This window comes from Oncorhynchus kisutch, linkage group LG5 (genome assembly GCF_002021735.2).
Source record: "Oncorhynchus kisutch isolate 150728-3 linkage group LG5, Okis_V2, whole genome shotgun sequence".
NCBI lineage: Eukaryota > Metazoa > Chordata > Actinopteri > Salmoniformes > Salmonidae > Oncorhynchus > Oncorhynchus kisutch.
This window is the reverse complement of record NC_034178.2, coordinates 64,193,216-64,215,259: the sequence shown is the minus strand read 5'-3', so window position 1 is coordinate 64,215,259 and position 22,044 is coordinate 64,193,216. Positions and strand designations below refer to the sequence as shown.

Genomic DNA, 22,044 nt, shown 5'->3' with positions numbered 1-22,044 from the left:
GAGGTGTGTGGCCAATTGGAGACACACGTTAGACATCTCAGTCAAACTCTTGTAATCGTTTTTTTCTCATCTTGCACCTACTCCAAAATGTCAATGAATATTATTTTTATGTTACTGAATGTATACAGAGTATTTTGAGATTTCGTTTTTGCCAAATGCTGTGAAAAGTACAGTACATGTAAAATGAACATAAAATCAACAGTGTAATGTTTGGAATCAGTCTTGTGTCAGGTAAACTGTTGTCTTAACCTTTGGTGTGTTCATTTCCCCATAATCTCAAGTGTTTTCTTTCCATTGCTACCATGGTCATGCATACGCTTTTTATTGTTATTATGTTAGAAACATTTCAATATGGCCCAATTTCCACAAGTGTAAGGGGTTAACCATATGAAAACATCACCACAAATGTGTTGGTATGAGGGGCTGAAATTAGACTAGGGACAACAACAACTATGTAAAAATATATTTAATTTCAACGCAAAATACAAAATGGTGTTGAAAAGGCAACCAAATAGTCTCATTTGTTCCTCCAAAATCACATTTCACCAAACCAGCATTATGAGAGGAACATTCTTTTTTTGACAGTCATATTTTTTACAGTCTTTTTCCGCAGTTCGAAGGCATTCTGGCCTATGTGTCGGTCTGTGTAGGAGTAGGTGTGATAGCTGGAGTTTTTCCCTGAGGTGCGGACTTGAACTAAACCATCCTTGGAATTTGAGAGTTGTCTATCTTCGGCTCATTCGTAGTGCACGGGTTGCATGCATTTTCAGACAACCCCGACCATCTTTCCCCTGCAAAAATAAATGTCATGTTCGGTCAATGTCATTCATTAAGATCAGAATTGATTTCTGGAAAATTCTGAAGCGGGAACCATCTGCGACCAACATATGAATACTACATGCATCTTTGTCTTTGGCTTAAATCCATGCTCATTCTCCCTTGTGGATAATACAAATAGTTTAGTGAAATCTAATGTCATTGATATCAACAAACCCTTCCTCGGCTTTTCCTTTAAAGGATATCTAAGCAGACTGAAAATGATATTAATAAATGCACGATGTCCCAACAGGGATCATTTTCCATGTGTGTGTTCTCTCTCAAGAAGCTGTTTGACAGATTTTAGCATGTTTGACAAATTTCCCTTAACTGACGGATGCCCATTATGATGAATCTTCAAGTGACATGGTAAGAAAGTATTTAACAAAATAGGCCTAGTATTGTTTTGATGCCATACTATCATTGTGAAATGACTATTTTTGTAAATGACATTGAATGCACAGAAACAGTAGATTATAATAACATGATGCAATACTAGCTGTCAAATGTGCCACTCGCCCACTTCATAACCATAGGCTACTGCCTGTCTACTACGTAAAATAAGTTAAATATATTTGAAATTCATACTTGACATAGCACTGTCATGCACGCTTACCCCTTTCCGCTGGTTGCTCAAGCAAAAGGTGCAGATTGTTCTGGGTTGCTTCCCCTCGCCATCTCCTTGCACGCGATACACTGCACTCAAGCACGGCTGCCCATCCTCGCACCCGTCCCCAAGGACAAGAATGTTGGCCAAGTGCGAGATGTAGCTGGACGCCAACCGGAGCGTTTCAATTTTGGAGAGCTTTCTGTCCACCGGCTCCGTGGGTATGAGTGTCCGGAGCGCGGTGAAGGCGGTGTTGACGCTTTGGGTCCGGTCTCGCTCCCTGGCGTTGGCTGTGTTGCGCTGTTTGACCACAACAACCCCACCGACTCCCACCACGCGGGAAATCTGCCGACAAGTTTTCTCTGAAGAGGCACAGCATCCATAGCTCTGGTCCGAGCTGCCGTCGCTCTCGCTGCGGTTCCCCTCGTCGTCCGACATCATGTTGAAGTCAGGAGGATATGAGGAGAAGGGGTAAGTTGCCACCGGCCGAAGCATGGTATAGGCCATGATAAACTAAAGTATAATGAAACTATTCCCTAGAGAAGCCAACAGTTTAATTTGTGGGCATGGACAGCCGTGGAGACCAGAACGTGCATAAGAATTCCCCCTCGAATAAGAAAAAAATGTTTTGACATATCCCCGTAGGATGGTGTGGCCCGGATGGTCAACAGTGAGTGTGTGTAAACGTGCTTGAGTGAGCTCTTATAGCCTACTGTAGCTCTTCAGCAGAAGGGGAGGGGTTGTTCAGGCAAACCAATCTGTCCAAAAGGACCAATAACTGTCCAAAAGAAACAATTTCCCTCGAAATTATATTATAGACTATAAACAACTTTTATAATTTTAATAGGTCAGTATCATTTTCAGAAAATTAAGCATAATTTACATGATATGGTGGAGTTTCAATTATTTATTGAATTCCCCTTAAACACTGTTTGACACTGGAGGCTGCTTTTGCCATTTAATTATGCACCACGCTAAAAAAAGAAGAAGCTATTATTATGAGAAAAACCTTTTGTCCAACATTGCACTAATTTAAATTGGCCTACTACCATTGTTGGATATTCAAAATATGTAATGAGTGTGATTATGCAGAACGAATGTGAGGTGTGGCACTCAAATCAAATCCTTTATATAAAAATGTTAGGTTTTGGTCAACAAGGACCTACATAAGATATAGAAAGGTGAGTGCACTTACCAAAACTGCTAGAAAGCAAGCAATCTTAAACCACAACAAATTGTTTATTATGTAGGCCCAAGTATACATATTACAGTTTAATATCATGTAATCAAACTAAAGTAGGCCTAGGATCATTGACAAGGGGGTTCTAAACTCCATCTCCTCTTAAAAATAATAACACTTTACTTAAAGCATCCAGGTATGATGCTTTATAAGTTATGTATAACTTCACAACATTACAATGTCTTATAACAAGGTATATGTTATGTCTCTCTATAGGTATTAGTCTAAAGCCCCTGTGACAGATTCTGTCCTCAGAGGCCAATCTAAGAGTGGCACAACGGTGAGCCCTGGTTAGTTTGTTTAAAGGGTTAAGTGAGCTGGGTAAATAAACAGGCAGCAGATGCTGGAGGTGATCAAGCCCTCCACTTTCTCTAGTTGCGGCCCCAAATGGCACCCTATTCCCTATATAGTGCACTACTTTTGATGGACCCTGATAAAAAGTAGTGCACTATAAAGGGAATAGGGTGCTGTTTGGGATGCTCACACAGAGTGCGGAAAAGCAAATGGCTTCCAGATTCTCTGGTGTGTGCCATCAAAAGGCCTGTTTGGCTTGCTTTACAAACAACCTCTGACACATCGAACCACCGACAGACCCTGCTGGCTCTGGCACTAGCTCAGCTGCACCAACAATGGTGACCTGCAGAAGACCCGGTGCCCACTCATAAACTGGGACACCACAAGCCAAGGTTATTTTTACTGCTCCTCAGCCGGCCAGCAGCACGACCCCTTACTCACTTTCCCCCAGCTCACAGTTTGGAACCGTAAATACTTTGTCCCCCCCCCCCCCCCGCACCAAGGAATACCACTTAAAACTTGTTGAGGTGATTAACTAAGGGATATTTAGTTTGCAGTCAGTGTGCTCCAAAGTAGTGTTTGTAGGTGTACAATGAGAAGGTGGTATTTAAGTGCAATTTATAGACTATGGTGCAAAAAGTAATTGGTCATTTTTTAGGACAGAAAAATAACAAATAAAAAATGACATTTGCAAGAAACCACGAGTTGTGACCATTACATGACAAAAGAAAGTGGAAAAACCAGATAACGTTTTTAAGTGATGTCTGTATAGGCAGGCAGCTGAACAGTGTGTCACAACAGGCCTGACAAATAGCCCCCTTTAGGACAATACACCAACTCCTCCTGACTGTTTTCTCTCTTGGACAACTCCTGCACTGTTTTGAGTGATGTTATGGTGACCACATCGTGAGTCAGACCCAATATTGTAATATAACCAGCAGAGCGCTGCCATGATGACCCGCTAGGGTTAGATACTCTCTGTAGTCAGGCGTGTTGACTCATGGATGCCTCGGAGAAAACCGATAAAACCCTGACCCAGAGCAGCTCTAGCCTGGTCCCAGATCTGTTTGTGCTGTCTTGCCAACACTCGTGGTCATGAAGTCATCACACACTCTTAGATAAAAAAGGTTATATCTAGAACCTTAAAGGGTTTTTCGACTGTCCTCGTAGGAGAACCCTTTGAAGAAAACGTTTTAGTTCCAGGTAGAACCATTTTGGGTTCTATGTAGGATTCTCCAATGTGGACAGCTGAAGAACCCTTTTTTCTAAGAGTGTAGGAGTTGGCAAGACAACACAAACAGATATAGAACCAGGCTAGAGTAGCTACACCAAATATCACCCTGCCAGCTGCAGCTCTCCTAGAATATTGGGGGCATACAATAGATTGTAATATTGACAATACTTCCAGCATGAGGTTTTTGTACAGAAAAGTAAATGCAGTGGTAGGATATGAGGTCTGAATAACATTTCAGATGCCTATATCACTCATTTAGAGAGACTGCTCCAACAGAAGTGGTTATTGCTGCAAACATCACACCGTTTTTGTGGAGGAGGTGCATCATGATGTCTGTATTAAACAGAACGTCGCTGCCCCTCCCACCTGTGGGGAAAACAAGGTTAACTAAGTTACTCCATTGGCCCACAGCAAAAACATGACATTTTTCAAACACAATTTTCATGTTGTCTGCTTGTTTAAATCAATGACAAAACTACATTTAAGAAAAGTACAACTTGTCTAAAGATGACTTTTCAACATTGCCTTCTGCAGAGCATTTTCACTTAGAAAAACCTAATATTGTAGCCTCTCTCATGCCCTTTGTCATTACGGTGCTAGTGTAACCGATGTGAAATGGCTAGCTAGTTAGTGGTGGTGCGCGCTAAAAGCGTTTTAATCGGTGACGTCACTCGCTCTGAGACCTTGAAGTAGTGCTTCGAGGGTGACTGTTGATGTGTGCAGAGGGTCCCTGGTTCGATGCCAGATAGGGGCAAGGAGAGGGACGGAAGCTATACTGTTACACTAGCAGCCACGTGTGTGAGTGCTAGCTAGCTATTTACTGGAACATTAAGCTAGACAAGACCAATAACACAAACAAACGGACTATACAGTTTAGCTAGAAATAGTGAGTGGAGTTACAAACGGACTATACTAAACAAGCCTTACCTGTGATGAAATGTTTCCCACACACATAGCTACGTACTTGGGCACCGGGTCCCACTCTCCCACCCCGAAAAGCCGACTCTGTTCCCTACATGGGAAATATTATTTTCCCCCAATTTGTGGGCGTGATCGAGGGAAATTCCTTATTATTATGGGAATACTGACTGGGACTATTTAATGCTGAAACACATCAGTTGTCATTGTTATTATATAACGTATTAAATATAAGAACATGACACTTTTTATTCTACTTTAATGTCTATCAATACCATTATTTCCAGTTTGTCCCTCAGTTCATGCAACTTGGTAGGACTATAAAGTAGCAATAGTATACTTTTTTGACCCCTTAAATGTGACCTAAAGATGAGGCTTTCAATCTAACTCTCCCCCCTCTTTTTTTTCTCTCTGCCTCCCTCTCTCCCGCCCTTCTAAAGATACTGATTGTCTTACACAGCTTTCGACATGCTGAGTTATCTGGACAGGTGGGAGTGTCAGTTAAAATCAGCACTAAATGGCCCTATACTTCAGTAGTCTGACTACACCACAATCTATTTACTCTAGTTTCACTTGATTTGAGGATTACATGAACAAATTAGGAAAAATGTACATGTTTGAGACTGATCCAATGAGATAGGTCCAATGTTCCCTTAAAACATTATTTAAAAAATCATAATGTAGGCCTACCAGAGTGGCCGACCATCCAAAACAATGGAGAAAATGCACCCCATAACATTTTAACACGGAAACAGCTGTTCTATCATTCAGCCTACAGTAGCAGCCAATGTTTGGTGTTCAATGTAGGCCTACATTTCATGCGACTTTTGAAAAAACATGCAGGGCTTGACATTAACCTGTTTATTCACTTGTCCTTCAGAGGTGACTGGAAATGGAGGTGAGTGGAAATGGAGGTGAGTGGAAATGGAGGTGAGTGAAAATGGAGGTGACTGGAAATGGAGAAGACTGGAAATGGAGGTGAGTGAAAATGGAGGTGACTGGAAATGGAGGTGACTGGAAATGGAGGTGAGTGAAAATGGAGGTGAGTGATAATGGAGGTGACTGGAAATGGAGGTGAGTGAAAATGGAGGTGACTGGAAATGGAGGTGACTGGAAATGGAGGTGACTGGAAATGGAGGTGAGTGAAAATGTTGTAATGTGTTTGATGCAAGAAAACACTTTACAAAATAAAATCAATTATTATTCCCAGAGAGTCAGATGAAAATATTAGCCTCTTCCTATTAACTACTTAGCTATCTTAAAATACAACACTGCCCCTTTAAGACATAAACGCTCTTTACCTGACCTGTTTTTCAAAGATGGCTAGAAATGTACATGTTTTGTGTTCTTGTAGGAAGCAATCACTCTCCCAATGTTGACCAGAAATGAGAGAGAACAGGGCCAATAACTCCATACAACTAGCAATGAATATGAACATACAGTAAGTGTACACGTGGCTACATGCAGCTCTCGCGGTGATCTCAAAACATGCACATCTACTCACGTCTGCTGGTGCCTGTTAATGCAATAGAATCCTAATGTGATGCTCTTTGCAAAATCTCTTGCATAGGTTTTGCATACTAAGTCTTGCATAGTTCGTTTTATTTCGGTATGTTGCATTGAAAGTGGCTAATATCAACCCCTCTGAATCAGAGAGGTGCCTTTATCGAGGTCATCGGGGCCTGGGGAGCAGTGGTTGTGGAGGTTAACTGCCTTGCTCAGGGGCAGAACAGCAGATTTTCCCAGAACAGCAGATTTTCTGGTTTGAGATAGTACTTAGAAATGTTTCCTATATAATAACAATGCATTTTGTTACATTGCTAGATAGATTAAAAAACAGCAAACATTTCCTATTATAGGTGACATTCTCTCAAGGTTACACTTGCTGGGTCAAGTATTGACCTGAGGACATTTGGGTGGTATTTTTGGTGGGACGGACGGATATCCAAACGGAGTAGGTGCCGAGGTTTGATGAACTAACTATCATGTCATCATCATCTCCTCTGAGACCCTCATCTCTCCCAGACAGTTTGGAGGTCCACCCCTCGATCACAAACAGGAAGTTTTCTCACACGCGACGATTCTTTGGAGAAGCCTGCTAACAGGCCTTAATGGTCGCCTGGCCGGGCCTGCGGTTCCTCTGACCCACATTAGACAGCTTCCTCTTGGACCGCATGGGACCTCGGGACCCTTGTCTCAGCTCCATGGTGTTCACGGGCCGGCTAGTTTATCAGGCTGGAGAATCTACAAGAACCTACAAGGCGGGCCATAAAAGCTCCTCTTTTATGATCCTACTTCCAAGGTTGAAGATTTGATCAGATTTAATAAAGGTAGGCTATAAAAGGCCTCTTCCGCTATATCCCTCTGACGTAACGTGCTCTTGATTTGGGCCGCTTGTATCCTCAGTCGCGATTGGCTGAGAGTGGACCTGGAGTGGGGATACGGATTCTTTTGTTAATTGTTTTGATGTTTTTTTATGTATAGTGTGTGGGGTTTGGCTGTTTTTAATAGCTAGGTACATCCTTTTCATGGACTGTGGTTTAGAATAGCGTGTGTATGTGGGATGGGTGTTTGTGTGTACGGACCGCATTGTGTCTAAAAATAGTAGTCTGGAGTGCACTGAGACACATAGCTGTACTTTCCCATGGGGGACCCAGTGGCCGGGGGCCGAAAAGGGAAGTTTCTGGGCCCCTGTCTGGGCCAGAGGGGGGAAAGGGGCCTGGTTCTCATGACACCTGACCCAGTCCACATCCTGTCCTCAGCCCTACAGCGTGGTGTGGTTAGGGGGCCGAGCCGGGCCAGTGGAGAGCCTCTGACCCAAACTAGATCCGGATGGCACTCTGACTGGCTCTCTGACTGGCTCTCTGGAGGCACAAGCATGGGGGAAACACACTGCTGTCACACCCTACATGGTGGTTTTCCCTATGTACTGTATACTAAGGACTGACTGTATGGTCGTACAAACCTTGTTTGTTTGATGGATCCTTTTTCATAAAAGTGGTAGCCCCCTCTGCTGGTCAAGAAAAGAGCTGTTATTTGTTAGTTGAATTAACTCAAAGTTGTTGTGTGGAGCAAGAAGGATTCAAACAAAATGTATTCTGAATTTGTTGATACTTTTGTTTTCTTAATGGTTTATGTGTCAGATAATGTTACCTCGAGTGAACATGTGTGTTAAGTTGATGATGGTTGACCCCTTGAAAATGGAACATGGCACAGAGAACAACTTAGTGAAAATATGATATTTTAATCATTAATATTACTTGGTAAAAGTTCAAGGCATTTTTTCAAGGTTTTTCATGATTACATACAAAGTTGAGGACAATTCAAATTCAACAGCTGTATTGTAGACCTAAATAGGGCAAATAATTAATGGTACCAATCCTTAATAATGGTATAAAAATGTTACTTTACATGTCTTTACATGTCTGACTATCACATTGTAGCTTACAATTACATCCTTTGCATAGATTCAAAAACAAAGGGGCATATTAATAATTTCCTATGTAGAACACAAATATATCAACAACTATTGTGAATGAGATCAGATATAGCACTACTTAGTCTCAGAATTATATTACAGCATTTTATAAGATGTTCAATTCATAAATCAAATTCACAACATAACCAATCAATTTATCATTTGATAAATAAATAAATACATAAATTAAAAAATGTATAAATAAACAAATATGTCTCTTGTGGAAGACATGTTTAAGGGGAATTAAGAGCTAATTGGCATATAAAATAATACTGGAATGTAAATTATTGCAAGTAAATAAATAAGAATTCATAAAATAAATATTTTAAAAAATATATAAGTTATTCAGTCCTCATCATCAGTTATCTTCTATGTTCTTGAACAACCCTCAATGCCATTATTATTGCTCTCTACCAAAAGGCAGGAAGAGGAAGACGAGTGTTGAGGAGTGCTCTCTTTGACAAGGGTTATGTTTATTAGGCACCGAATGGAAGAAATCGGACTGAAACAAGGAGAGGGACTACCTGGATTTGTCCAATAAGAAACCCTCATTTTCGCTTTCAGTTACGAAGCATTTTAAAATATTTTCTGTTATATGCCCTAATGAACACAACCCTGGTCTCTCTTGTAAGAAGATGTTATCTCAGTGAAACCGACCTGGATAAATAAGCTGAAATAGAAAATAAACTGATCCCTGATCAGTCCTCAGAGCAGCAATCCTCTTCGTCTCCAGAGCCCTTGAAGCAGGCCGACTCGTAGTGCTTGTTCAGGTAGGACTTGAGTACAAAGCTCTTGCCGCAGTGCTTGCACTCATAGTGCTTGAAGGCTGAGTGCGTCTGCATGTGGGCACGCAGGTTGGAGCGGTCCGCAAACGCTTTCCCGCAATGGGCACAGGCAAATGGTTTTTCGCCCGTGTGCGAGCGCATGTGACCCTGCAGCAGCCACGGCCGGCTGAACACCTTGCTGCACACGCTGCACTCGTGCCGCAGGTCGTGGGTGAGCATGTGCATGGCCAGCGCCGGCATGGACACATAGGCCTTGTGGCACGTGGGGCACGTCCTGGCCTGCTGGCCGTCCAGGCTGCGGTGCGTCTGCTTGTGGCGGCTCAGGTTGGATGAGGTGGCGTAGGTCTTGCCACATTCGCCACACGTGTGGCGGCCCGATCCCTTGGATTTCCCGGACTTCCCTTTGGCAGCCTTAGCCACTGTGGCTCCTGTGGAGCTTTCTTCTGTACTGCTATCTCTCTCCTCACCTTCCTTGTGTTGGTGCCTGTGGTTGGCCCTTGTTTGAGAGCGGCCGTCGGAGATGAGGAAAGCGTCCACTGGGTAGTAGATGCTGCTATCCGAGTCGGTGGTGACGCTCGAGTGGGGGCTGTCGGGCTGCTCCATGTCATGGTCAAAGTAGTCCTCCCCCCCGCTGCTCCCCGTGCTCCCCGGAGAGTACAGGGGCCCCACAGAGAGCCCGGTCTGCCGCTTCGAACCCAGCTCCTTTGTGCTCTGGCATATTGAGGGGATGACATAATCCTGGATGTAGCCTGTAGCAGGTTGGAAGAGAAAGAATTTGAATAAATAAGGGCATACATTTATAAAAATGTATACACATTTTTACTAAATAATTTATTACAAAATACGTTTTGGGATCGAGGATGTTATGGTTTTATGATTGCAGCACTCTTTCTGATGCCAGTTGAAAGCATCTTGTTGTTTTTTAGTTTTTTTGTTGAGCCATTGAATAAAAACCTCTCACTGGGCACAGACGTCGATTCAACGTCTGTTCAACGTTAGTTCAACATAATTTCATTGAAATTACATGGAAACGACGTTGATTCAACCAGTGTGTGTCCAGTGAGCTGGATCTTCCATGCGTTGCGAATCATTATGAAACTATACAAGAAACCAAAAGCAAGTACTTGGTTCAGCAAGATTTGCGAATTAAATATGAATGACTCTTCAGTGCACCGTTTTTCAGCGATCAATAACTCATCCGGCTCAGAACAAGGCTTGTATCCCAAATGGCACCATATTCCCTATATAATGCACTACTTTTGACCAGGGCCCATAGGGAATAGGGTGCCATTTGGGACGCATCTAAGGACAATCATTGCTAGCTACATCAAAAACACCATCACATACGAAACACAAGTTCTATGCACTGACACAACAGTCATAAAATTAAACACACTTGTTAGTTGTCCACAACCGATCCACCTGTCACCTTCCCATCCAATGCCACCATATATAAATCTGGGCCAAAACAGAATGTCTAAGAAGAGAAATTCCCCAAAGCTCTAATTCATTTTAATAAGATCATTCTCCATTAGTGGCGTGTTGAAAGTGCCTGTGAGTATGGTAATAGAGAGATTGAATGACAGGTGCAGTGTCATTTGAGGATGGGGATGGAAAGGAGGAGTTATAGTCTGATCTTGACAGCAGTATATTGTGCTCCCCCTGCAACACAAAGGGATTCAGACAGCTGGCATCCTAAATCTGGGAACAGATTATCCGGCGAGCCAAAGCTCTGTGGTTATGAAGGACATTCCACCAACAACAAGAACAAAACACACCACACATTTTCGATGGAAGTGTTTTGCCCTGAAATCACAGTATGAGTTGACAAAACCTGTACATCTAAAGTTGGTTGTACTCCCCTCTCATTTTTTTGAATCCATTTTGTGACATCATAAACAAATGATGTTACATAAAGCATGTTGCCCTTTTCCATTTAAGGTAATATGTTCTAATGTATGCTCTTTTTCACCATTTAACATTGAGTTTTGTCAATTCATCAGAAAAACATTATATTTTGTCAATGGATTTTAGAGGGGGACAGAGAGGGATTTAATTTCTGCAATTCGACCCCCTGTGGGTATCTAGCATCCTGTAAGATCAGATGGGATGGAGGAGGATGAGGAGATGGAGATATGGAGGGGGGTTGGTGATGATAAGGGGAAAAGCTCAAGAATAACAGCTAAGGACAAACCAGTCCCATGTGGATATCTGCTTTCTGGTGGTGATGGATAGATTTGGACCTCACAAAGGCTTGGATGGGATTTCAAGCCTAATGTACGCATCCATGTATACCATTATGCATGTACACAATAGTATTAAAGCCTGTTGTGTGATCTGCTCAGTATTAAATTCATTGGTCCAGTGTGACCTGAATACTATTTAGCATCACTGGAGTTAGAAAACAAAAGGATTGAATTGAAAACACAACATCACAGGCTTCATGGCAGAAGACATGGATCAAGAGGTTGATCCGTTTACTGAATAAAAAAAAAAAAAGAAGTAATTTTTAAAACAAATGCTTTTGTGATTTTTTCATTCCTAAACAAATACAGTATTGCAACAACAAAAAATATCTAAAACCTACAACTCTAATCTATATACTCCTGAGTGGCGCTGCGGTCTAAGTCACTGCATCTCAGTGCTAGAGGCGTCACTACAGACCCTGGTTTGATTCCAGGCTATATCACAACCGGCCGTGATTGGGAGTCCCATAGGGCGGCGCAGAATTGGTCCAGCGTCGTTAGGGTTTGGTTGGGGTAGGCCGTCATTGGAAATAAGAATTTGTTCTTAACTGACTTGCTTAGTTAAATAAAGGTTAAATAAAAAATAAAATAATAAAAAATATACAGCAAGCAAATTAATGATGAAAATGCACTTTTTGTTTTCAATGTGTAGACAGAATTTTTAAGTAATCTTGACCCACCATTTTCACTCAAATGGACCGCCAAGTTGGTGGTGGACTCAGTGATGGCACGTGTGAGTGTGTACGATCCATCGTTGTGATGCTGATGAGGATGATTGGAGGAGGAGAAATCGTGGACCTTCAGTTGCTTCACCAAAAAGGAACGTGGCATTTTCTTGACGGGCTGTTCCTAATGCCACATATGAAGAAGAAAACTGCACAGGAAAAAGTCAAAGACCTGCACCCTTTAGAAAAGGCCTCAAGTCAAAGAAAACCAAAATGGTGGTGGACGATGCTAAAAGATGCTCTGAGATTTCCCTCCCTGCTAAAACTCCCAGGCCTGAATAGCCTCAGTCTGAATGCCAGAAGGAAGAGAAACAGAAAGGACAGAAGAGAAAGGGAAAAGTGAAAGACAAAGGATAGGAGAAAGAACACAGAGAAAGAAATAAAGTGTAGAGAGATAGAGGGTGAGAGAAGAGGAGATGGCTAGACTAGCTGAGCCCAGCACTCGCACAGGCTTTTATATGGAACACGAGTCCCCTAAGATCAGGTGGTGCCTTTGGAAAAGGGAGCCTGCTTAGCATTAATCCATCAAACATCCCCGGGGACACACATCAAATTACCACAAGCCGTCTGTGCATGCCAGCGCGCACACACACACACACACACACACACACGAGTGCACATGCACATTGCAGCCATCTCCCCCTCCTCCCCTCCCACCCCCACTCTTTTTTACCCCTACCTCTCTCAGAGAGAGAGAGAGAGAGCAGACAATAGCATGGCTGAAACACGTGGGTGACACTACACACAACATCTTGTCTCCTATTGTCTTACCCCCTTCTGCAGATATTATAATATTTAACAGCTAAATGCTGATGAATGTAATTTGATTTCATAATGATAATCTTCTTTTATAAGTATTTGTAAGTAGCAGTGGAGGCTGCTGAGGGGAGGACAGCTCATGGTAATGGCTGTAACTGAGCAAAAGGAATCGCATCAAACACATATAAACCATGTGTTTGATACCATTCCACTACCTGGCATGATGACTCCTTGCTGTCCCCAGTCCACCTGGCCGTGCTGCTGCTCCAGTTTCAACTGTTCTGCCTGAGGATATGGAATCCTGACCTGTTCACCGGACATGCTACCTGTCCCAGACCTATTATTTGACCATGCTGGTCATTTATGAACATTTGAACATCTTGGCCATGTTCTGTTATAATCTCCACCCGGCACAGCCAGAAGAGGACTGGCCACCCCTCATAGCCTGGTTCCTCTCTAGGTTTCTTCCTAGGTTTTGGCCTTTCTAGGGAGTTTTTCCTAGCCAACATGCTTCAACACCTGCATTGCTTGCTGTTTGGGGTTTTAGGCTGGGTTTCTGTACAGCACTTTGAGATATCAGCTGATGTACGAAGGGCTATATAAATACATTTGATTTGATTTTGAGTTGATTTGAATACCACGAGCCCGTCCTCCCCAATTAAGGTGCCACCAACCTCCTGTAAATGGGGATATGGATTTTAACAAAAGGTAATGTATAGGCAACTGCCAAAATAAAGGAAACATTTAAATGAGGTAGTATATTGAAGTAAATTGAAAACAGGTGCTTTCACACAGGTGTGGTTCCTAAGTTAATTAAGAAATTAAAACATCCCATCATGCTTAGGGCCATGTATAAAAAATGCTGGGCAGCCCATTATTTTGGCTACCATGACTAGAAGAAGAGATCTCAGTGACTTTGAAAGAGGGAGCATAGAGGGTGTTAAGGGTTTGTGTGCCTCAGTCACCAGATCTCAACCCAATTGAACAGTTATGGGAGATTCTGGAGCGGCGCCTGAGACGGCGTTTTCCACCACCCTCAACAAAACAACAAATTCCAGACAGTTGTAGAATCTATGCCAATGTGCATTGAAGCTGTTCTGGCGGCTCGTTGTGGCCCAACGCCTTATTAATGCACTTTATGTTGGAGCTTCCTTTATTTTGGTAGTTACATGTACATATATGTGGCAGAGGCTGTAAAATGTGAATGTAGCCATCTACATATTGAATTGGATGTAATGAACATTACATTGCGATGTGTATCTCTCCAGCATAAACCACTTCCACATTTTACATTTACATTGTTGACATTTCAGAGATACTGCAATCAGTGCTGAGACCACAGCTGCTATTGTTCACTCTCATCCCTGATTGTATGTTTCTGGCAGTTTTATGTCCACTTAAGAATATCTTGACCCCAACGTCAACCGGACGTGACTTTTGGTCTGGCGGCTGGTACTCGGCTTTACCAAGGCCTGGACAGTGAGGATACACACACTCACACACACACACACACACACAGGTGGGTTTATAGATTCTAAAGGTACAGTTGGACTAAATCGTGGGCCTTGAAAAGTCTTTGGATGTATTTTTGCTAAGGCACGAACAGAAGGAAAACCCTCTCTCCAACAACAAGAAAAGCGATATGCCTAATTTCATTCCTTTTGTGTTTAATTTCTTTTGGGGGAAACAAGTGTTTTACTCATTTGTGTGCGACTATGCACTATGTGACTAGCTAACCGCATAGCAAATAGGCCATACAGTGTGTTAGTAGGGAGGGGCTATTGTTGTCTGTTTTAGTAGAGATAATTGAGATAATTTGTGCTAATCGCATCCAGTCATTGGTGGAGGGCCCTCTGCAAAACAAATGCAGGTCCTTTTCACAAAGAACGTCTTTTCAGCGCTTCGCTAAAGTTGCTTTCTTCAGCACCTGACAATGAGACAGCTGCAAGCCAATGAATGAGCCTGATTGTCTTGTCCATTAATCGGCAGTAACCAGTGAGTGAATCTGAGAAAAGAAAGGAATTAACTTGTTTTCACCTTCACTCACTTATTTCTGAGTATGTACCGAGTTGAAAATGAAGAATTATTCTTTAAAAAAAATACTTTTTGTGTAGTCTTATACATACAGTTGGGCAAAAAAGTATTTAGTCAGCCACCAATTGTGCAAGTTCTCCCTCTTAAAAATATGAGAGAGGCCTATAATTTTCATCATAGGTACACTTCAACTATGACAGACAAAATGAGAAAAGAAAATCCAGAAAATCACATTGTATGATTTTTAACTAATTTATTTGCAAATTATGGTGGAAAATAAGTATTTGGTCACCTACAAACAAGCAAGATTTCTAGCTCTCACAGACCTGTAACTTCTTCTTTAAGAGGCTCCTCTGTCCTCCACTCGTTACCTATATTAATGGCCCCTGTTTGAACTTGTTATCAGTATAAAAGACACCTGTCCACAACCTCAAACAGTCACACTCCAAACTCCACTATGGCCAAGACCAAAGAGCTGTCAAAGGACACCAGAAACAAAATTGTAGACCTGCACCAGGCTGGGAAGACTGAATCTACAATAGGTAAGCAGCTTGGTTTGAAGAAATCAACTGTGAGAGCAATTATTAGGAAATGGAAGACATACAAGACCACTGATAATCTCCCTCGATCTGGGGCTCCACGCAAGATCTCACCCCGTGGGGTCAAAATTATCACAAGAACAGTGAGCAAAAATCCCAGAACCACACCGGGGGACCTAGCGAATGACCTGCAGAGAGCTGAGACCAAAGTAACACAACCTACCATCAGTAACACAATACGCCGCCAGGGACTCAAATCCTGCAGTGCCAGACATGTTCCCCTGCTTAAGCCAGTACATGTCCAGGCCCGTCTGAAGTTTGCTAGAGATCATTTGGATGATCCAGAAGAAGATTGGGAGAATGTCATATGGTCAGATGAAACCAAAATATAACTTTTTGGTAAAAACTCAACTCGTCGTGTTTGGCGGACAAAGAATGCTGAGTTGCATCCAAAGAACACCATACCTACTGTGAAGCATGGGGGTGGAAACATCATGCTTTGGGGCTGTTTTTCTGCAAAGGGACCAGGACGACTGATCCGTGTAAAGGAAAGAATGAATGGGGCCATGTATCGTGAGATTTTGAATGAAAACCTCCTTCCATCAGCAAGAGCATTGAAGATGAAACGTGGCTGGGTCTTTCAGAATGACAATGATCCCAAACACACCGCCCCGGGCAACGAAGGAGTGGCTTCATAAGAAGCATTTCAAGGTCCTGGAGTGGCCTAGCCAGTCTCCAGATCTCAACCCCATAGAAAATCTTTGGAGGGAGTTGAAAGTCTGTGTTGCCCAGCAACAGCCCCAAAACATCACTGCTCTAGAGGAGATCTGCATGGAGGAATGGGCCAAAATACCAGCAACAGTGTGTGAAAACCTTGTGAAGACGTTTGTCCTCTGTCATTGCCAACAAAGGGTATTTAACAAAGTATTGGGATAAACTTTTGTTATTGACCAAATACTTATTTTCCACCATAATTTGCAAATAAATTCATTTCCTGGATTTTTTTTCTTCTCATTTTGTCTGTCATAGTTGAAGTGTACATATGATGAAAATTACAGGCCTCTCTCATCTTTTTAAGTGGGAGAACTTGCACAATTGGTGGCTGACTAAATACTTTTTTGCCCTACTGTACCCATAACGCACATAAACATTTTGTTGACTTCAGCTGGGTACACAGGGATTCTGCATAGGACAAACACATGACAAAACCTCCACTTGAATTTTGAGGTGACTTGAAAAGGCATGTACAATCAACTCGATCCGCACCATCCCTATCCCACAGAAAGACCTTAACAAGAAGGCCTGATGAGATGTCACGGAAAGAGATACAAGAAAAACATCAACCCATTAGGTGTTGTGATAAGGGGGGAGAGATGGAGTAGGGTGGAGAGCTGTTGGGGGGCACAACGGGGGTTGTACAACTACATTTTAATCTAGTCTGGCCTCAACCCTGATAAAAGGATTCTGTCCGTCTCTCTCCTCTCCATTTCGGTGGTCATCAATCAAACGTGTCACTCCCTCCCTCCCAACGGTCTTTGTCCACGACGTCCATCCGTTGTGGTGGTGTGAGGAGGACCAGGTCTCCTGAGAACTGGGACCTACAGAAGGCAGAAGAAGAGAGAATAAGGTTTAGGAAGAGAAAGCTGTGACATGATGCCTGATCTGGATGGATGCTAGTGCAGACAATAGGAGAAATGTACTGTACTGCATGAGACATTCATTTCAATAGTACTTGTGATTGTGTTCTTATTGACCAATAATGATACATTACAAACCAGGAACACAGGACACAAGAACGTGATTATTTTTTTATAGCGCTAAAACGTGGACTGTGGCCATTTTCGCAAAAAAAAAAAAAAAGAATAAATAAATAAATATAGAAACAACATGCAAAGGTCAGCTCCAGACAGTAGATCAATGACATTACACAATGTTTAAAATGCTGACGAGTGCCTGTTTGGTGCATTCTATTGTGTCTCAGAAAAAGAACAGGTGTCCACTACACTGATAAGCCATAAAAAAAAAGATTATGTTGTACCAATTATGTCTATCTATCGCATTTCTGAAGCATTTCGCTACACTCTCATTAACATCTGCTAACCATGTGTATGTGACAAATAAAATTTGATTTGAGTTGAAATTACCTGATTTTATTGGCTAAATGTCCCAATAGCATCCCGTTGTCCTTGGCTCCTGATATTGATAAAGAGGCTTGCGCCTCAAATGTCACCATATTCCCTATATAGTGCACTACTTTTTTACCTGGACCCATTGGGCTCTGGTCAAAAGAAGTGCACTATGTGGAGAGTAGGGTGTCATTTGGGACACATCCAGAGTGAATTAACTTTCGTAGGACACTTGGCCTTGGGACTTCATGCTTGCCAATAATACTGCATATTTCTAACCATATATCATATATAGCATATATCACTTCCCTTGTCCCTATTCAATATGCAATCAACTGATGGTGCCACTTGGGGTGACATTGTCTATACAAGTGTCATTCGGTGGCCTTGAGAGCACTTACACTAAATGTCTCTTTGTCAGATAGCCCTTCAGCGCTCGCGGTTCAATTGCACTGTCAAAGGGAGTATTATTAATTATTAGTAGTAGTATTAAGGGAGAATTACCTGCAGAGGACCCCAATGGGGACCCTTATCTGAAAGGAAACAACATACCATTTGGCTATGGTCCGCATTAAAAAAGCTATTTTTCACTAAATGAAGTACAACTAGAATAATCACTGTATCTGTATATGAGCTGAAAAAGGAATGTTGGGAGAACGCATCATCAATTCTGCCTAATTGAGGGGCACGAGGCACGTGCAGGAAAGTGTGTGTGTGTCTGTGTGTTGGGGGGGGGGGTGTTCGAGGAGAGGTTACAATGGATGTGATAGGGGCCAGCTGTAGTGCTGAGACCACGAGCTGTGTGTTAGAGGGGAGGGGGTCTAAGGGGGGAAGTGGTGTGGGTGTGTTCAGGGGGGAGGGAATTCTCACCCTCTCACACTCTTTGTCCCGGGGCCATCTGCTCAGGGTTTCGTAATGGGGCGTGCAGTAGTGTGAGGGGGTGTAAGGGGTGGGATATTGGTAGAGGGCTACATTCCGTCACCTTAAAGCCATGCGACAGCCAGCAACTCAGCTGCTCCCCTTGGGACCAGGCTATTGGGGCCGAAGCCTGGCTATTGGGGCCGAAGATGGAGATGTACAGTGGCCCAAGTGACCTTGCCGAAATGACTCTCCATTTCCCTTATCAGTTGCATTGGTTTATCAGCCGTTGTAGTTTTTTTTTGCAGAATAAAGGGGGGGGGGAGTATCTGGGTTCGACACGTGTGGCATGTCGGCACTGACAAAGCAGTGGGCTCCAGTCAAACCTGACGGGAAGTCAGGATTACTAACATATAACATATAACTTTATATGCTAGATAGAAGACTGACAACCTTGTCAACAGCTCCTCTGCAGCCCCCAAGTAAGCTGAACTAGCCCTCAGTTTCCCTCTGTTTATTTGTCATTATTATCAAGGGAGGGAAAACTCACCTTCCACTTTTCTCCAATGTCCAAGAATCTAAACAAAATCAACACGTTTTTTTATTTAATGAGAAAGTCCAAAAGGACATATGACAGAGTATGATCAACTTAATCAATAGCCGTTTCAATCAACGGGACAAATCTCAAAGCAAACCCAAAATGATACATGTACTGTATGTGCGCCGTCCTTCGAAATTAAACACAAAGCAAACAACCTGTCTCATTTAGCTAATTGGCACTCTAGTTGTGGGTCTCACTCTCTTTGAGCGAGAGTGTGTGTGTGTGTGTGTGTGGTATTGACCACACGAGCAGATGGGCCTCTCAAAACTGCTCGGTGCAGCCCCATACACATCGGGTCATGCTGGAGAATGGTGTGGGACTATGTGTGTCAGTGGATCATGTGACTCCTCCCACAACTGGTCTTCTCTCTGTCTGTGTTTGACATCTGAACGCAACAAATGGAGTGCAATCAGAGAATGGAGTCAATCATGAAGATGTGTGTGACTACAGATATGTCATTTGATGATCAGGCAGTTGGTCTAATGAACACAAGTTTACGACATTAAATGAATAAATATCAGATATACACTACCGTTCAAAACGTTTGAGGTCACTTAAAAATGTCCTTGTTTTTGAAAGAAAAGCAAAAAGAATTGTCCATTAAAATAACATAAAATTGATTAGATATCAGTGTAGACATTGTTAATGTTGTAAATGACTATTGTAGCTGGAAACGGCTGACTTTATTAATGGAATATCTACATAGGCATACAGAGGCCCATTATCAGCAACCATCACTCCTGTGTTCCAATGACGTTGTGTTAGCTAGTCCAATTTTATAATTTTAAAAGGATCATTAGAAAACCGTTTTGCAATTGTTAGCACAGCTGAAATCTATTGTTCTGATTAAAGAAGCAATACAACTAGCCTTCTTTAGACTAGTTGAGTATCTGGAGCATCAGCATTTGTGGGTTCGATTACAGGCTCAAAATGGCCAGAAACAAAGAACCATTTTCTGAAACTCATCAGTCTATTCTTGTTCTGGGAAATGAAATCTACTCCATGTGAGAAATTGCCAAGAAACTGAAGATCTCGTACAACGCTGTGTACTCCTTCACAGAACAGCGCAAACTGGCCCTAACCAGAATTGAACGAGGAGTCAACTGTGAAGAGGCGACTCCAGGATGCTGCAGAGTTGCAAAGAAAAAGCCATATCTCAGACTGGCCAATAAAAAGAAACGATTAAGACGGTCAAAAGAACATAGACACTGGACAGAGGAAGATTGGAAAAAAAGTGTTATGGACAGACGAATCTAAGTTTGAGGTGTTCGGATCACAATGAACATTCGTGAGATGCAGAAAAAATTAAACGATCCTGGAGGAGTCCTTGACGCCATCTGTCAAGCATGGTGGAGGCAATGTGATGGTCTGGGGGTTCTTTGGTGGTGGTAAAATTGGAGATTTGTACAGGGTAAAGGGGATCTTGAAGAAGGAGGCTATCACTCCATTTTGCAACGCCGTGCCATACCCTGTGGACAACGCTTAATTGGAGCCAATTTCCTCCTACAACAGGACAATGACCCAATGCACAGCTCCAAACTATGCAAGAACTATTTAGGGAAGAAGCAGTCAGCAAATGCATGCAACAAATGTGTGGAGTCAAAAGCTTGATGTAGTCATTGAGTGCTATGAATATGGGACCAAATACTTTTTTACTACTTTAACACACATATAAGTGAATTTGTCCAAAAACTTTTGGTCCCCTAGAAATGGTGGGACTATGTGCAAACCATGCTGTAATTTCTAAACGGTTCACCCGATATGGATGAAAATACCCTCAAATTAGATCTGACAGTCTGCACTTTAACCTCATAGTCTCATTGTAGCATTTCCAAATCCAAAGAGCTGGAGTACAGAGCCTAAACAACAACAAAAATGTGTTGGAGCTCACTGTATGTACAGTATATTGGAGTCATATTCTATTTGATATTCTTATTCATATTCCAAAACGGGTTAGCCCTGCCTAGCATAAGCCACATCACTTAACATCATTTGAATGAACATTCTACATTGCCATGGGAATTATTGCATCACAATAATCAAATCAAATTGTATTAGTCACATGCGCTGAATACAACAGGTGTTACAGTGAAAGGCTTACTTACGAGCCCCTTACCAACCATGCAGTTTAAAAAAAATATGAATAAGAAAAATAACAATATCGAGACTATATACAGGGGGGTACCAGTACAGTCAATGTGCGGGGGCACCAGTTAGTTGAGACAATATGTACATGTAGGTAGAGTTATTAAAGTGACTATGCATAGATGATAACAACAGTCTGGGTAGCCATTTGATTAGGTGTTCAGGAGACTTATGGCTTGGGGGTAGAAGCTGTTTAGAAGCTTCTTGGACCTAGACTTGGCGCTCCGCTTTCCGTGCGGTAGCAGAGAGAACAGTCTATGACTAGGGTGGCCGGAGTCTTTGACCATTTTTAGGGCCTTCCTCTGACACCGCCTGGTATAGAGTTCCTGGATGGCAGGAAGCTTGGCCGTTCCCACTGCCCTCTGTAGTGCCTTGCGGTCGGAGGCCGAGCAGTTGCCATACCAGGTGGTGATGCAACCAGTCGGGATGCTCTTGATGGTGCAGCTGTTGAACCCTTTGAGGATCTGAGGATCCATGCCAAATCTTTTCAGTCTCCTGAGGGGGAATAGTTTTTGTCGTGCCCTCTTCACGACTATCTTGGTGTGCTTGGACCATGTTAGTTTGTTGGTGATGTGGACACCAAGGAACTTGAAGCTCTCAACCTGCTCCACTGCAGCCCCGTCGATGACAATTGGGGCG

The 22,044-nt window shown here is 42.6% G+C and overlaps 2 protein-coding genes across 2 annotated transcripts; both read right to left on the bottom strand.

Moving 5' to 3' along the window:
* Positions 1-457: 457 nt before the first annotated feature.
* On the bottom strand, positions 458-2,084 carry LOC109890298 (transcription factor 15-like). Its single transcript, XM_020482277.2, has 2 exons — positions 1,433-2,084; positions 458-791 (listed from the first exon to the last, which is right to left on the bottom strand). Exons 1-2 carry the CDS (start codon positions 1,928-1,930, stop codon positions 726-728), a joined length of 564 nt encoding a protein of 187 aa, XP_020337866.1. The 5' UTR covers positions 1,931-2,084; the 3' UTR covers positions 458-725.
* A 6,846-nt stretch (positions 2,085-8,930) lies between these two features.
* Positions 8,931-17,908, bottom strand: LOC109891649 (transcriptional repressor scratch 2-like). The gene is made up of 3 exons (XM_020484170.2): positions 17,820-17,908; positions 17,206-17,273; positions 8,931-10,121 (listed from the first exon to the last, which is right to left on the bottom strand). The coding sequence occupies exons 1-3, from the start codon at positions 17,906-17,908 to the stop codon at positions 9,286-9,288; spliced, it is 993 nt and encodes a 330-aa protein (XP_020339759.1). The 3' UTR covers positions 8,931-9,285.
* Positions 17,909-22,044: the final 4,136 nt, after the last annotated feature.